The sequence below is a fragment of the Primulina eburnea genome, chromosome 8 (assembly GCF_022965805.1).
Source record: "Primulina eburnea isolate SZY01 chromosome 8, ASM2296580v1, whole genome shotgun sequence".
In the NCBI taxonomy this organism is placed as follows: Eukaryota; Viridiplantae; Streptophyta; class Magnoliopsida; order Lamiales; family Gesneriaceae; genus Primulina; species Primulina eburnea.
Window position 1 is genome coordinate 41,997,894 of NC_133108.1, and position 18,076 is coordinate 42,015,969.

The following is an 18,076-nucleotide window of genomic DNA, read 5'->3' on the forward strand; positions in this document are numbered from 1 at the left end:
TAGGTTCTCTATAAGACTGTTTGAGTTGTGGTTTATAAGAAATTACAATCGACTTCTAGAATACTTTTGATTAATTATTTTAACATGTTACTCGTATACCAAAACCAAAGTCTAAGACATTTATGAGATCCATCGGAATAAAATTTGTATTTATAATTCTCGAGACAATGGAAACTCCGAAACAAAAATAAAAGTTTTAAAATTAAAATGAATAATATGGTAAGCTACTTTTAATTTTTATACTCTCCCCGCGAAAATTCAAGCCTCACATTATTATGCCATCGTCTTCGTACGAAGTTTCAGACCAATTTCCCCACAAGTACTCCAAAAGCCAAAGTCTCGTTGACCTTCTCAGTTTCGATTGATTCCACCCCCACCAATACAGCGTTACAATTAGCGGCCCAATTTAACCAACCAAGATTTCACATTCATTGGATGCAAGCCTTTTTATGCAATCTAAGAAACTTCAATCAACCAGATCTTTTCTTGAAGCAGAAATAACTTTATCTACAGTTACAGAGAGCTTAGGATGGATAACAATCTAACTCTAGCATATGAGGAACTCCTGCCGGCGGTTCCCGGCTGGCTGAACAAAGGCGACAACGCGTGGCAGCTGACGGCGGCGACGCTCGTCGGCCTCCAGTCCATGCCGGGACTCGTCATCCTCTACGCCAGCATCGTGAAGAAAAAATGGGCTGTTAATTCTGCTTTCATGGCGCTGTATGCCTTCGCCGCAGTCTTGATCTGTTGGGTTCTTCTCTGTTTTCGTCTAGCTTTTGGTGAACAGCTTTTACCATTCTGGGGAAAAGGCGCCCCAGCTCTTACCCAAAAGTACAGTAGATCAAAACCTTCGAGTCTTGAATTCTCAGTTCACGGTGAATTTCACCCATTTGATGAGATTTTAATGTTTAATCATTTCTCGCAGGTATTTGACGGGGCGAGCTGCGGTGCCTGAAAGCACCCACCGTTATTCAAATGGCACCATTGAAACGAAAATGAATGAGCCATTCATTCCAATGGCTTCTCTTGTTTACTTTCAGTTCACTTTTGCTGCAATCACGACGATTTTGGTTGCGGGGTCGGTGTTGGGGAGGATGAATATTAAGGCGTGGATGGCTTTTGTGCCCCTATGGCTTACTTTTTGCTACACGGTGGGTGCGTACAGCCTGTGGGGTGGTGGCTTTTTGTATCATTGGGGAGTGATCGATTATTCCGGCGGCTACGTCATTCATCTTGCCTCGGGGATTTCTGGTTTCACGGCTGCTTATTGGGTACAATTTCTTTACTGTAAATTAAAGCTCGTTCAGCTGCTTACTATTCCAAGTTTTGTCAAGATTTCATCTGAACCACTTAATTGTTAATCACGGGCACGCTATATCTTGTTGTTTCCCTCTTGCAAAGCTTTCAAGTTCTTTTGGCTGCATTCGATTGACATCAGCTACATGAATTTAAAATCCTTCCTCAAATATTTCTTTATTGATTGGAATAAAATTGAGGATTTGAAAATATTTTTCTTGATCTAATATATTTTAAATTTAGTTTTGAAATCAGTAAATGCCATTTCATAATTATCAACTTTCAAATTCTCTAATGTCAAATTCTTTGTAAAATGTAGTAAAATTTACATTTATCAATTCCATTTATTTACATCCAATGATTATGTCACGCCTCTGGATGATTATATAAGAAGCACAATATTTCTAACATATACCCCACATGAAACATTATATTCGTTGGAACCCACTGAATTTTGTCATGATTCGTTAAATTCAGCGTCAACAATAAGATTTTTTCACTTGATATGTTCCGATTGGATATATATAGTCATTATTTTATCGAGACCCCAAAGAACATGTATATTTTCCATAATATCGTACCTCTTTCATACGTAATTAGAAAAACTCATTTTTTTTAAAAGTATTTGCAAGAAATTATGGTTTTCCACCGCATGCATAATTTTTGTCATAAAATAAAAGCATCATGAATCGAATAAAATAATGCTTTACATAAATTTATCGTTAGGTAATAGTTGACTTGTTGGATTCTGATATCAATAAAATGAATGAGTTTCCACTCGTCTTCTTCTTGAGATAGGTAGGGCCGCGGCTAAAAGTGGATAGGGATCGGTATGTACCAAACAATGTGTTGTTGATGCTTGCCGGAGCGGGTTTGCTGTGGATGGGGTGGTCCGGGTTCAACGGCGGGGCACCGTACGCAGCAAATTTAGTTTCTTCAGTGGCAGTGCTGAATACAAATATTTCAGCAGCTACCAGCCTTCTTGTTTGGACATCACTGGATGTATATTACTTTGGGAAGCCTTCAGTTATAGGCGCTGTTCAGGGGATGATTACTGGTCTAGCTTGCATTACTCCCGGTGCAGGTATATTATACATCATCAGCAATTAATTTTACGTGCATATTTAAATTTAGATTTAATGCAAAAAAATATGAAGGCTTTGTTTGGCTCAACTTTCAAAATAAAATAATTGTGGTATTTGTTACTTCTAGGAATTATTGAAGAGTCGTAATTTGTTTGTTACTGAGTCTGTAAGTTGTTGTTGGAAGAACAGGTGTGGTGCAATCGTGGGCGGCTATAGTTTATGGCGTGCTTTCTGGAAGCATCCCATGGTTCTCAATGATAATTCTTCACAAGAAGTCATCTTTGCTACAAAAGGTCCAATTTCTCCACTTTTCCATAAAGTCTTAGTTTTTATTACAAATTATTAATTATTTTCCTTAAATTTCTTTATTACTGTATATTTTCCCTTAAATTAAATAAACAAAAATTTTATTCCTTTTTTCTTTTGTGTTTAATGACGAGTACTATTTTAATTAAAGTTCCCATCAATTTCGATCCATTTTAGATTTATTTTTAGATAATTTGTCATTGCTAGAATGATGAGCACTGCCATGACTCGTGAGCATTGAGTAGTCAATGATAAAACTTAGGAATTCGGTTTTTAAATTTTATATTTTACTAATTTTCAATAATTTCGAGATAAAAAAATATCTGATCATCTGAAAAGAAAATCGAATAAATATCTGTCTGGCTTTTTCTTTTTATATTTCATTACACAGTGGATGATTATTTTTTTTAAAAAAAAAACACAGTGGTTCATTTATAATAATTTTCTCTAATTAAATATTATAATTGCTAGGTTTGCAAAATAATATGATACATTAAAACTTTTTCCTGTTTATATCCCTTTCTTTAAATTAAGATCCGACAATATTGCAGGTGGATGATACATTAGCAGTATTCTACACACACGCGGTGGCCGGAATTTTAGGCGGCGCTTTAACCGGACTCCTCGCAGAACCCACCCTCTGCAACATGCTTCTGCCGGTCAAAAACCCCAAGGGTGCATTTTACGGTGGCGGAGGCGGGACACTGTTCCTCAAACAACTAGTTGCAGCGCTGTTTATTATTGGCTGGAATTTCACTGCCACAACAATTATCCTTCTATTGATCAAAATATTTATACCTCTGAGAATGCCGGATGAGGAACTCTTGATCGGGGACGATGCAGTGCATGGCGAGGAAGCGTACGCCCTGTGGGGTGACGGGGAGAGATACGAACCGGCTAAACACGGGTGGCATAACCCAACTCATGCGGTGGAAATGGCCGCAGGCGGCCATTTCAATGGTGCTAGAGGAGTGACTGTAAATGTATAAAACTTGGATTACGTATAATAAAAGAAAAGGAAAGGACAACGTGTGAATCTACGTTTTGTGAATTGTGATCACAAGAAAATAGTAAAAATCATTTGTTTATTAAGTTTGAGAATATTTTTAGTTACACACAGCCGGATCTAAGCTAGAATTTGATTCGATTAAATTATCTGAATTTTGTGAGTAATCATCCCAACGGCCTCAAGATTTCTCAAATTCGAAGCCCTTTTCTTCTGGCAGAGCCTCCTTTGTACTGTGCGAAGACCATTCGGTTGGGGATGGAAGACCAAAATGGTTCTCTAGTGTGTTTTTCTTTTGTGTTCTTGGCCTAAGGTGTCAAAATCAAACACGATCTATCAATTCGACATGATTTAACTCGAAAAAATTAATTTAGGTTTGAAGTTTTCGAGTTTGGGTAAGATTGGATTGGACGCGATAGTTGACCCGAAAAATAAAACGGGTTAAGGGTTGTCGGAATTTTTTTTAAAAAAATATAATAAATATTGTTTACATTTTTATATATTATATATCTGAAAAAATATTTATTGTATATTTATATCATAAATTTTCATAATTTAATATTTATTATAAACTTGTTTGTATTTTTAAATAATTGTTTATTTAATTTAATAAATATAATTTATTTTTTTAAAATTAAATTTTCAAATTTAAATCATATATATGAGAAATATTTTGTTATTATGTATTTAAATTAAAATACTATTATTAATATTTTTGAATTTTATTTAGTTTATTTTAAAAAATTAAAGTCGAGTTAATCGGGTTGATCGAGTTGATTCAAATTTCGGACTCGGGTTGAGTTGAGCAATTTTTGATTAATACTATTGCTCAACTCGACCTCATCCACCTAGCTGGGAATCTTAATTCGCTCTTAGTTTGTCTATTTTATCGTTTACCGTAAGTCTTTTATCCTAGTTTGCTACAATTTGCGATCGTTGTTAATTAACAACTTTCCTTTTTTCATAGCTTCCTATAATCCTCTATCACTGCTTGCCTTTCCTATCGCGCGACTCCATAATGATTTTTTTTTATCCATAATGATTTTTTTTTTTAAGAAAAAAATGAGTTCTAATGTCACGTATATACATCAACACTCCCTGTTAAAAAGAAATTGAATCGCTAAAAAATAAAACCTCGATGCCTGTGTTGAACAAATGTTCGTCAAATTTTATTGACAAAAACTTGTGTAAGACAATCTCACGGATCATATTTGTGAGACGAATCTCTTATTTGAATCATCTATGAAAAAATATTACTTTGAATATTACTTTTTATTGTGAATATAAGTAAAATTGACCCGTCCCATATATTAAGATCCGTGAGACGGTCTCACATGAAACTTAGTCAATTTTATTTTATTAATCATCCAAATTTAATTGATACTTGAAAAAATTTAAAAAAAATCAATTTTATTTTTAATACTAATTAATTAAAATGAATAAATTCAATTAAATACACACTTTTATTTTCAAAATTCTTTAATTTACTTTATTAATCATAAACATTTAATTGATATATGAAAAAAAAATCAATTTTATTTTTAATATACATTATTTTTAGTACTAAATAAAACTAATAAATAATCAAAATTATTAATTTATTTTATTAAATAATCTTAAAATAAAAAATCACCTAAATAAAAGCGTGCACCGATTAAATTTGTCAATAATAATTATAAAAATATAAATTAAATGTAAACATACGTTTTCAATTTTATCATATATCCAAATTTATCAATTTATAAATAATTTATGCAACAATTAAACAATTTATAATAATTAATATACAAATTTATTAATTTACGAAGGACACCATGTACCAAATTAAATTTTACACATTTAACACGACTAGAACACGACACGCTTTTATTAAAAACAGAGTTTACACAATATTGGAGGCATATGTATGACACGCTTTTGAAAACCGGCTATAAATCGCACTCATTTTGTACAAGTTTTACGACTAAGAAATAGGTTAAAATCGTTTAAAAGCGTGAGCCGATTTAATATTTCCATATTTTCAAGTCTCATATTATTATTCTTAAATACAAAATGAGAAAAACTCACAAGTACCACCGACTGGTAAGACATTCAAAGAAAGGGAAAAATTAGAACACAGCATTCAACACAGCCTCCCCAAGGACATGCCCTTCAATCGCCTCCACCACCTTATCCTTTGTTACCTGCAAATTGAAACCAAAGATCCAAAATATTAAGTAACCAAATCCCCTTTTTTTTTTTTTTTTTGTAACAAAAGACCCATGGCAGCAGCTGCGCACGGATAAGCCTGGCAGGGTGAACATATTTCATGATGTTTTGGTGATTTTATAAACAATATTTATAATGCTAATAATTTCTTTCTCAAAACATTTTCTTACCTTGTTTCCAAGATGCAATTCATCATCTAAAGCATAGATCTTGAACTCGAATCGGTGGCCATGACCAGGTAGCTTAGGCCCATTCCAACCCGGCTTCTTCAAATCACTATACCCTTCTATTACATGAGCATAATCTCCTGACTCCTCTTTCTTTCCGGAGAAGCCCTCCGGCAGCCCTTCAGCGACGGAGGAATATTCACCACCACCCACACAGTCCATGGCACGATCGGCCCCGCCGGGTCCGGCGCATCGACGTCCAGCACAATCAGGGCTAGGCTTTTGGTCCCCTCGGGCACATTGTGCCATTCCAGCGGCGGAGATATGTTTTTCTTGGCGCCTTGGCCCTCTTCGGTGTACTGCCTCGGCAGCCTTCCCTCGGCGTCTATGTTGGACGACGCTAGCCTGAATTCATCACTTGCCATTTTCTAACGATTTTTTCGTGGGAATCTTGTTGATCTAGACGGGATTAAACCAAACTTCGTCAACTAGCTCGATTCAAGAAAAGTATATATAGATGTTAAATTTTATAGTTTTGTTGATGTGGGTGGATATGGATTAACTAGGTTGGTGACATCTGTGTGTTTACGAGAAGGTTCGTGTCTGAAAATGCGAGAGGGGTGCAACTGATTCCAAACACGTGGTGAGCTGTGAAGACATATATACATATAACATGTCACTTCTATTTATATTTACAATAAAAAAATAATACTTTTTTATAAGTGACTCAAATAAGAGATCTGTCTCACAAATATAATCTGTGAGACCGTCTCACATAAGTTTTCGCGGTTAAAATTTTATATATTGATTCTGATTCTTTAATTAGTTAATTTTAGTTTATCAATTAATAAACTTGTTTTTTTATAATAATTAATAACTTAAATAAGTAAGATGCTTGCACGTTTACTCATGCTCTTACTAATAATAAAATAATTTTATTCACATAATACGTACAGCAATGCCCACAGCCATATTTTCTTGTCGATAAAACATTCAAGAATTTCATTAATCAAAGTTTTCACTAAGTTATGTAAAAAAATTATTTTTTAGAAAAATTAACGGGATGTGCCGATCGATCAGCTGGCTTATATATCTCATCAGCTAATTCGATATCGAATTATTCAATTTCACCAAATAAATGTAGATATAAAGTATTTATTATCGAAATTATTATTCAGTCTCTTTTACGTGTCGTCTACATTTACTATGCCACCATAAATGAATCGAACACGAGTGGAATTTTTAGTAATTAATTTTGAACTCGAACTCTTAATTACCACTTATCGATGATTATTGGTTAGTCTCTTAGCTAATATTTATTAACATATTTATTCTAATTTTATTAGATGAATCAAATCAAACAAGAATGAAGATTTACGTTCAATTTTAAAAGTAAAAAAAAAATCAGGTGGGTTTTACCCATCATTGGAATTATAGAAACTGAAAACCCAAGACAATGAGAATATAGTTTTGGTAAGAAAAATATGAAATAAATTGATAATAACATGCTTCTATTTTGTTATTAAATATATATTTATAAATTAAGTTTCTTGTGAGACGATCTTACGATTTTTTATCTGTGAGACGGGTCAACCCTATCGATATTCACTTAATACTTTTAGCATAAAAAGTAATATTTTTTCATGAAAGATTCAAATGAGAGATCCTGTCTCACAAAATACGACCTGTGAGACCATCTCATATAAATTTTTGCTAAATTTATTTATATGGTAGTTTAGATTGGTTTTCACTTAATAATTATTATTGATATTGATGAATGAATATTTGAGGATTCGACCCAAAACAAAAGAACACGACTTTGTAGTGGGCCGGAATAGGATATCAAAGTCCGGTCTAACCCAATATCCTTCTGCAGAAGACTAAATTCTCTCGATTGGGATATACATCGAAAAAATGAAATGGAATTAGAGATTATTATTTATCAATCATTGATCATATGCAATTATTTTATTTCACCACCACAAGTCAGATGAATGAAATCAACCCCGCTTTCATAGCCTGAAACAGGCATTGTCTACATATTTTTTTAGGAGGAAAGATAGATATTATAATCGAGTCTCGAATCTTATATTATATCTCAAATTTAGGACCATAATATATAAGATATAAGTAATCGGATTTCATATAACTCTTGTCCAAATTTAAAACATAACAATACTTTAAATATGCTCAAAATTAACATTTATGAATATTGTCTCAAATAAGGTTATGGATTGATCCCAACTCCACTCCAAAAACAAGTCATAACTTTTCTTCAAAAATTAAATCAAGGGAGATGTTATGATTATCCAATCATAAATTTTTAAAAAAATTAATTCAGCCGATGTACGATACCTAATATATTTGTCTTTGTTTATATATGTCAAGACGATAAATTTTACTCCCTTACACGAATTAAAGCGTGAAGTTTACAAAACAATCAGCGTAATTCGATAGATATATTTCAGGGTAAATTGACGTTTAATAGATTTAATAACAACGACAACAAGAAAATTTGGAAACAACTCAAAACATTTCTAGTAATAATCGATTTCATGACAAACTATTTACAAGTTACTTACTCGACTTGGTCTTTTACAAGAACCCCAACCACCATGCACAGGGATACATTAATCGATCGAGTATTTCATATATACTCTGGAATGTAAAAAAGGCTGAAAGATTTTGTGTACTTTCATTCAAAGAATTATGAAAACTCTGCAGTGTCACTTAACATCGATCCAACATATAGTAGACAAAAATTGATGTCTTGCCAGAGAAATTTTAATCATTAAAAAAATAAAGTAAAATAATTGTTACACTTCCAAGAAACAGAAATTTACATGACTAAAAAGTAAACCCTACCTAGTCTTTGACAAGATTAACTGTTTAACCCGTCATGCATGCACAAGCCCATTTATCTTCTTTTAACATGGGTTTAGTTAAACTGTCTAATCAAAATATTTCAAATAATCGCTCAAATATATTATTATTATTATCTAATTTAGGCTAATATATAAGATCAATTTTAATTATTATTATTATTATTATTATTATTATTATTATTATTATTATTATTATTATTATTATTATTATCATTTTAGTTAAAAAGAAGATGTAATTATTCACATTTTTATAGAAAATAATTAAAAATAAAAATTTAAAAAATTTACCCATCTCCTCTCGGCCATATATGAACTGGATCTGTCTGATTAATACATGTACTTACAACATGTCATACTTGGGATTGAGAAGACAGGTGAAATTTTCAGTTGAACAAGTTATAATTATTAGGATTCTACCCACCCCTCTGCATGCACGAGAAACCCGGAAATTCATGTGATTTTTGCCTGCTCCCCCGTCGTTTTGAAATATTCACATTCTCTATATTTTGGAACTTTTTTAACTATTTAATATTTTGTGAAATCGTTTCATTATTAAACTATCATCATTTTTAAGTTTACATTCTCCTTGTTTAATGATTGATTTTTGATTATTTTATTTATCATGTGATTTGTTGTTTTACGATTTTAAATTATTAAATAACGTCAATGATGTGTTTTGATCTCGAAAACAACACTTTCAGTTATTTGTATTTTAATTTTTCTTCGTAGGAGTGTTGAAGTGAGACGAAATTGGTAGATTTTAATCTTTATTCAGATCAGTTCAAATTATTTGTTTGGCCGATTTCAAATCCATTAATTTATTTTAAATCTATCATCTTAAATTTAAGGTGTTTTCTAACAAGGTATTTCAAATTCTCTATTATTGAAGATATTTGAATCCATTTCTAAATGAAATTCTACCTGTCACACCCAGATAGATCGACTAGGCAAAAACTTGTGTGAGTCGGTCTCACTGATCATATTTTGTGACACATACCTCTTATTTGGATCATCCATGAATAAATATTACTTTTTATACTAAGAATATTACTTTTTATTGTAAATATCGGTAGGATTGATCCGTCTCACGGATAAAGATTCGTGAAACCGTCTCACAGAAAACCTATTCGATCAATTATATATGAACAGAATTACGATTCTATCCATATATAAATTATTATATCCATATTCTTTTCATTTTTCTCACTACATCACTGAATTTCATGCTTGTTTGTCCATGGCAGAAATGATTCGAATTATAATGCAATATTCTATGTAGGAAATCTTGAGGGCTCCTCAAAATATCTCTTTAATTTCACTTTCCTTCAAACGTTGTAATTATGGTCGGGGAAAAGCCCTTAGAAAGAAGTGCTAATTGGTGTAATACTTTACTCTCCTACGAGAAAGCAACCAACAAAAATATATTAAAAATTTTACTTTCTTTAATTTCTTATGTAAAAAAGATAGTTTACGTATATGAATTTCATGGGAGGCCCCAGTCGCCTCACTTTAAATATTGGGATTCTCTAAATTTTATTGGGATTTGGTCCTCTGGCTAATATAGAACTAGGTGATGTAATGTGCCAAATAAAAATAAAATGTGGGTGCGTGTAGGATTTGGTGATTTTGGAATTAAATTTAATATTATATTAATATAATATTAAAGTTGAAATTTTAATGTTTATTTAACATAGTCGACTGTCACAATTCACCAATTTTTTTTGGTAAATCCATGACAGTGGTTGTGAAATCATAAAAGATTAAACGGCCAAATTTAGTCAACAACGTACGTATTTGGAAATGGATTTGTAATAATTTGGTGAGTGAATAGTTGTACGTGATGGTCTTATTTTCTAAATCCTAGAGACGTGAAATATATATATATAGTAAATGTGAAATATCTATTCTTATACAATTTTTAATGTAGTAGACTTGGAAAGTTTGACACTTTTTGGATAGAATATTTAATCGGGTGATTTTACGTCAAATTTCTCAATGATATATGGGTTTATTTACTTGTTATAATCAGTGGAATTTCTTCATAAGATATCGGTATTGTTTTCTTACTTTATTATGATTGTTTTTTTGGATGAATAGCCTCGATCTTCCGATTCTCCTTAGGCATAGTTTGATACATGAAATAAGGGAGGGATTGATAAATAATCCTCCTTATCCCATGTTTGGTACATTTTTAAAAACCCATGATATTATCATGAGCCCTTGATAAATAATTTTTCAGAGGAATAAAATGTCCATTCTATTAGGTGTGATAATTTTAATTTAATGATAAAATATACTACAAATGACTTAATTACCCTCAATTTATAAATGATTTTTATAAATCTATGCTAATAGGTATAAATTAAAATCAAATAAATATTTTTATTTATTTTTATATATTATATAATATGATAATTATATAAATGACTTCGAGATAATTATATTAATAATTTTTATAAATCTCAATAAAATTATTAGTATCACTCGATCAACCTTAAAAATTGATATTTGACTTGACTCACAAAATCAAGGGCTCAATTATCGTATTATATAATATATAAAATTAGGTAAAAATAAATAAATCATGCAAGCACTGTCGGCGCATGAATAGATAAAAAATATGAACTCAAGCAACAACTTTGAAATTATAAAATTTATTGTGATAAAGTTAATTTTGTCATTACAATCTAATAGATAAATTTAATCACACTTATTAAAATCATACCAAACATTAAATATAATATCCTACATCTTATTTATCCTTAACTTATCATTATATTATTTATCACATATTTATCCTATCATGTGTACCAAACTATGCCTTAATGTACCAGTTTCTTTCTCCATAATGAAAAAGCATATTGTCATGACAGGATTTAGATTTGTGTGAGCGTGACTATATGTGCAGCGAATTTTTGTAACAACTATTTCATATTCATTTATATTTTATGCAAATTATTCACTCAAATTACTATAAAAATAATTACAATTTTTTAAAATCAATTCAAATACTTTTCAGTTTTCAATAATTCTTGTCACTGATCGATCTACCAACTCCCGGACATCTAAATGTGGTTCCTATATGTTCAATAACTGGCTCTCGTACACGATCCATTGTCTCGTAGGTTAATTAAGAGATGCTCTCATATACGTAGTAATTAGTACATTGTCTCAAATAGCATTTTTCTCTTAATATTCCAGCTCATGACGATCATATTTAATACCACTTTCCTATAGCTAAACGACTTGGAACCGGAATATTTAGCAAAGCTGAATCTTTAACTTGATTTTAAGAAAAATAAAATACCCTTTATTGTAAAAATACGATTTTATGTATGGTATATCATTAAAAAATGAGAACAAATTTTATTAAAAAAATATGAGAATTTTTTTATTAATTAATTTCATCACACCTAACGCAGTACCATCAATCTCTCACTATATATATCGCGCATATAGCTACACTTCCTCGTCTCCAAACTTCGGAACCCCTAATTCGAAACCAATGGATTACCCTTCATTTCCAAATCCAAGCACTCCAACCGAATCAACTTCCCTTAACAACATTGGCAAGGAAGAGAATATCAGAAAAAAGAATAAGGCGAAGCTCAACGGCGGTGCCACCATGAAGTTGTCCACAGACCCACAAAGCGTGGCGGCAAGACGGCGCCGCCACCGCATCAGCAACAGGTTCAAGATTCTGCAGAGCCTGGTACCGGGAGGCTCGAAAATGGACACGGTTTCCATGCTTGAGGAAGCCATACAGTACGTGAAGTTCCTCAAGGACCAGATTTCATGGCTCCACCAGCAGGCCATGGTTTCAGAATTAGTTCTTCCTGTTCATCATCATCAGGAGTTTGATTTGTTCAAGGATTACACGGAGGATCAAGTTCAGACAGTGAACGAGGATTCTTGGTTTCAGTATGAAGAAAACGTTGCTTTTAATGCGTAATATACGCATGCAGTGGTAGCTTCTAAGTCATTTGTTCCGTAAATATTTTGATGTGTTGATTAACTGTGTTCGTGGAAATTTTATATGATAATTATATATTAGCTCAAGTACTATTTTAAATGTAGCTAGTGGTAGTACTTCTAGTTCTATGTGATGATGTTTAAATCCCCTATGGCTTTTTGCGATGGTGAAGAAACTTCTGGTAGCACAGTCAATTTGGATGTCTCAAATTGGATATGAGATTTGTTCTGCAGTTTGTGTATCTCAACTCTGTAAACTTGGGAGAAGCAGGAATGTACAACTACGACAAATTATATACTTTCGTCCTCTATTATTTTATTTGTTTCGATAATAGCTTTTTTTATTAGTATTAAAATTAATATCTTTTATACTGCAATTAAAAACAGTAAATGTTAACTTTTCGATATTAGATTTTAATATTGTATTATATAATACGTATCTGAAAATTTAAAATAATTACCTCAATCATTTAAGATAAACAGTATAGATGGGTTTTAAAATTTGGTAATCAGTGCAAAATATCCGTGCTCATTCACTTCCTAGTTCATGAAAATCCTTTGTATATACACCGGCACTGCACCTAGAAGCTGAGGAAGCGACAACCCCATTCTGTGTTCAGCTCACAAATGGAGGGGGATCCGATCGACCCCACTGAAAGGATTGTGGTTGTTCCCGTATTGTGCAACGCACGCGCCAGTCGAGAATTGTGATGTGCCGCTTATTTAAACATGGCTTGGGAGGAAATTAAGGCATAATCCAAGAGGTGCTTTCTCAAGCATCATTCTCCTATCAAAAAAATACGTTCTCTCGTAAAATAGCTTTTTCTCTCGTCGAGCTATCCCGATTATATATGTATACACACATATATCCTAAGATGCCATCACATATCAAGAACCACCAGCACTATGCAAGGATTGTGTAAATAAGCTGGTCCATAATGACCAGGCTAGATCGTGAGAATTCTCTTCTGGATTTAAGAACCATCATCAGTTTAGTCAGATGCAATTACCAAAATCACCAGTCTTTGAAGACCTCAAAACAATTGTGCAAAAGCAAAATGCTCTTCTTGGCATTGTTGAGAAGGCGAAAGGGTCTAAATCAATGGACATTAATGAACCATAACCAATGTAAAGTTGCTTTCTTTGTAGCGAAGGACAAGGACAGGAGTATAAGGGTCTCAAGAGATTTATGCCCCGCCCCATATGTAGGAAAAAATTGAAGGTCGATGCACCATTCAAATCATTACGCCGGTGCAACGAAACTATTCACGTCACTCAGTAGCATAAAAGGATGGCTTCTCAAGGAAAAGGTTTGATCATAATAATAATTCAAAGTAAAAGATTTGATGTGACAACTTGCTCAAGCAGCTAAAATCAAGTTTGTAAAGCCAGGTAACAAAACGAGATTTAGAGTCAAACCTTAACAAGAGAAATGTGGAATGGTACATAAGCTACCCCCACCTTATGAGATTACACCAGGATTCGCTAGCCTAATTCCCCATGGTTTGATGTATCGCTCAGGAAGCAGATGGGAAGGGCAGAACCAGAACTGGTACATTGTTCTATAGTTCCAACTTCCAAGCCACAAAGGTTTGGATTGATGTCATTTTGACATGGAAACAAACACGAAGGGCTGGTATTTGGGTACGATACAAAAATAACTTACGACAATTATTAGTTCTGCAGCAATGGATTAAATTTATGTTCCTTGATTGAGAGGTATAGCAATAATACACATAATAAAGAAAGTGTTAAAGAAAATCAAGAACAAGATGCAGTTTTTGTAATATTAATTAGTAATATCATGCAGTTAATAGCTCTCCCAGATGGCCTTACAGCTAGTACTAAACCGCAGGGATTGCATACCAAAAACATAGGATTCAGATAAAAATCGAAATTGTTGAAATCTCATGCGATTGATTAGTTGAATGATCTACCAAGTCTCGTGCATAAACGTAACAGTGAGCTGTTACAGATTCAAAATCATAAAACTGGAAGCTTAAAAACGGAACCCTATAAACGCCAGCAGAACGGGGCCGGGGATTACTTGGATCTCTGCCTCATCTTTCGGCGCTTCCTTTTCAATCTCCTCATGCGCTTCTTCTTCCACTGTTTAACAATCAAGATTTAAGATAAACTGTTGATTGATGGAGAAAATCCATTGATTCTTCAAAAGAAACAGTGCTTCATTATACCTTGGCTCTCATATTGAACGAGAAGATGCAATCAAGAGCCCTTCAGGATAACGGCTGCAGAATATCAAATTAGGGTTTTGCTAATTTATGTATAAGAGGTCTTAAAATTTTGTTGGATGGGCTTTTTAATCTTTAGGCCCATCTATTTTGGTAAATGGGCCAATTCTCTTCCAACAAATTAGTTAAATAATTTCGGTTTGGGTTTCGCTTATCCTAGTAAGAGTGGGGTCATGGATGACTCGAGGTATTAAATAAATAGTCTAATTCAGAGCCAATTTGCCGGATACTCTCCTCATCAGCCGGACATTTATTTTTATCCCCGGGCAATCAAGAGCTCGGGCTCTCGTGCAAGCTTTCGAGTGCTTTCTACCCGGGCTACCTCGAGAAGCGCACCACACTCGAGTTTATCGATATGAGCTATCTAATCTGTCAGAATCGTATGTGTTTGGAGTATTTTAGAAGTCATCAGAAGCAAAAGTATGGGCAGCCGACTTGACATACTTAGCAAGTGGCCACTGAAAACAAGGTAATCACGAGATTTCCTCCTATAAATAACAGGTATATTTCTCATTCACAGAGGGTGGAATTCTAAATTCTCAAGTTGACTTAAACATTGGAGTGGCAACGTCAGACACCCCTCCGACACCTATGTACGAATTCTTTTCCTTTTTTTCAGGTTTTAGTTGAAACAATTATCCTTACTCAAATTTCCTAAGCATAAAATTATCCCCACTCTCCGATGGATTGCCCACGTATCTCATACCCGATTCACCCAGATATCATCACAAAACGTACTTCAAAGTTAATAATAGACGTTTAAAAATTTACGGTGGTGGTAAAAACATTGATGTATATATGCGTTATACGCACTCAAATATCATAAATGTGAAATATTTTTATTTGGCTATGACATCATTGAGCTGTTTCTAATGTCGTGGTTCTCTTACCCTATTTTTTCTTTTTAGGGTTTCAATGAATACTTAATTATAAATTAGCAAGTCGTGGTAGACACGAAATGTGTACGTTGTAGAAGAAACGGAAAAAATATTATGATATTTTTTTAAAAAATAAAATAAAACTTAGGCGATTTTATTTGGAATGATATTAGAAAGATAAATACATAATATGAAATCATGAAGTGATTAAAGGATATTTTGAATGATATAACAACATTTCATACGAAAGTAATTTGTTGTAGTGATTCAATCAGACTAATAGTACATATATACGAATAACAATTAAACGTTATTTTAATAAAACAAAATGATTGACCCGTACCAAAGTGTTTCCTTTATATTCAAGAAGACTGATTTTGGATAATGTGATTATTGGATTTGAATGTATGCATTAGAATAAAAATAATAGAAGGACAAAAACAGGGTTTGCAACACTCAAGTTAGATATAAGCAAAACCTATGTTTTTACATTTAATTTTTTGTCGATGACATCCTTGTGTTGTTAGGTTAAGGTGGAGGACTGCATACAAGTTTGAAATTGTTTACAACTTTATGAATTAGTGTAGGGGCAGTTGGTAATCTACAACAAATCTCCCCTAACTTTCTGTCCGAGCACTCATGTTTTGGTAATTGAAGATGTCATAAATGTGTTATATTTCGAGGTGGCTAAGGGACATGACCATTTGTTTGGGGCTGTCAACTTTCTCCCTACTCAATAAACGACTACAATTCGCTTATCTACGAGAGAGAATATGAAAATAAATCCATGACTGGTTTGTGAAGTACTTATTAAAGCCGTTTTGCAAGCACTAGCATCCTATGCCATGTCCTGTTTCAAAATTCCAGTTTTGGTCTACCATGGAATAGAGCAAGCGTGTGCAAAATTTTGGTGGAATGATAAAAAAAAAAAAAAAGGCATACATCGAGCGAGTTGGAAGAAGATTTGTAAACCAAAGAGTATTGGTGGGGTGATAAACTTAGCTACTTTTAACAAATCTCTTTTGCGAAGAAAGTGTGGCGAGTCATCCAATATCCGGATTCTTTAATGGCTAGGGTGCTCAAAGCACGATACTTTAAACATACCGACATTGTGGTGGCTGGACTAGGACCCAATCCATCTTTTGTATGGAGATCTTTACTGGGGGAGAATTGAGTCCAAAGAGCTTGTGATGTAGAGTGGGTGATGGTAAAATATCCAAGTTAGCTCGGATTCTTGGCTTCCTGGTGTATTCATAATTTCAAATGTAATCCGATTACTGTGGTGGATCGGGACATGAAAGTGGCAAGTCATATTTTTGACACAGGAACCTGTAATGAAGGTATCGTTCGTAAACTTTTCCCTATTCGATAAGCAGATCAGCTATGTTTGATATTCCGCTACATTAGTTAGGGGTACTGGCACTCGGTTTTGGGTTGAAAGCCCGGATGACATGTACTCGGTTAAGTTGGGTTACCTTATGGAAAGCAATAATTTGGCTCTCTCTTCCTAAACCCCTTATCCTTTATAATCATGGTGGAAAAAATTTTGGAGTCTTCATCTTCCCTCAGAAAGTTTAGATTTTTAATGGTGAGCATCTCGGGATGTGCTACCTACCGCAGTAAATCTTCGTTCTCATCATGTACCATCGAATGGTTTCTTCCATATTTGTAAGTTGCATTTGGATAACACAGCCCATTGTCTTCTTTTCTGCATTGTGTTCGCATTGCTTGGAAAAAGACAATATTATGGAGACATTTGAGCAAGGTTAGTATAACTTCCTTTATCGATTGTGCTATTTTTCTTTTGAAATCGTTGAATATTGAGGACTTTGAAGTGTTTACTATGTTAATGTGGGCTGCATGGTTCGAGATATTCAAAATATTGCATGCACCAAAATATCAGGAACACAATGTTATCAAATTTGAATGGGTTTTGTCAGTGTTGGTTATGTTCAAGGAGTCTAATTTATCACGAGAGACTCCCAATATTTCGATAGATTCTGATTCAGGAACGCTTTGGA

The 18,076-nt window shown here is 33.3% G+C and overlaps 2 protein-coding genes and 1 long non-coding RNA gene across 3 annotated transcripts; 1 reads left to right on the top strand and 2 right to left on the bottom strand.

Annotated features, from left to right (window-relative positions):
* The first annotated feature begins 474 nt into the window (after positions 1-474).
* On the top strand, positions 475-3,863 carry LOC140839907 (ammonium transporter 2-like). Its single transcript, XM_073206901.1, has 5 exons — positions 475-831; positions 926-1,271; positions 2,095-2,380; positions 2,571-2,674; positions 3,239-3,863. Exons 1-5 carry the CDS (start codon positions 530-532, stop codon positions 3,674-3,676), a joined length of 1,476 nt encoding a protein of 491 aa, XP_073063002.1. The 5' UTR covers positions 475-529; the 3' UTR covers positions 3,677-3,863.
* Positions 3,864-5,668: 1,805 nt separating this feature from the next.
* On the bottom strand, positions 5,669-6,637 carry LOC140838019 (uncharacterized). The gene is given in 3 exon segments (XM_073204104.1): positions 5,669-5,876; positions 6,072-6,244; positions 6,247-6,637. Coding segments are annotated over 3 exon segments (495 nt in total). The 5' UTR covers positions 6,494-6,637; the 3' UTR covers positions 5,669-5,801.
* An 8,167-nt stretch (positions 6,638-14,804) lies between these two features.
* Positions 14,805-15,200, bottom strand: LOC140838020 (uncharacterized). Its single transcript, XR_012119526.1, has 2 exons — positions 15,121-15,200; positions 14,805-15,034 (listed from the first exon to the last, which is right to left on the bottom strand). It is a non-coding gene; the product is annotated as an uncharacterized lncRNA (long non-coding RNA).
* Positions 15,201-18,076: the final 2,876 nt, after the last annotated feature.

Coding starts and splice junctions, on each gene's coding strand:
- LOC140839907 (XM_073206901.1), top strand. CDS start 530: ATGGATAACAATCTAACTCTAGCATATGAGGAACTCCTGCCGGCGGTT. Junction 832..925: donor GCCCCAGCTCTTACCCAAAA/GTACAGTAGATC, acceptor CATTTCTCGCAG/GTATTTGACGGGGCGAGCTG. Junction 2,675..3,238: donor AGTCATCTTTGCTACAAAAG/GTCCAATTTCTC, acceptor ACAATATTGCAG/GTGGATGATACATTAGCAGT.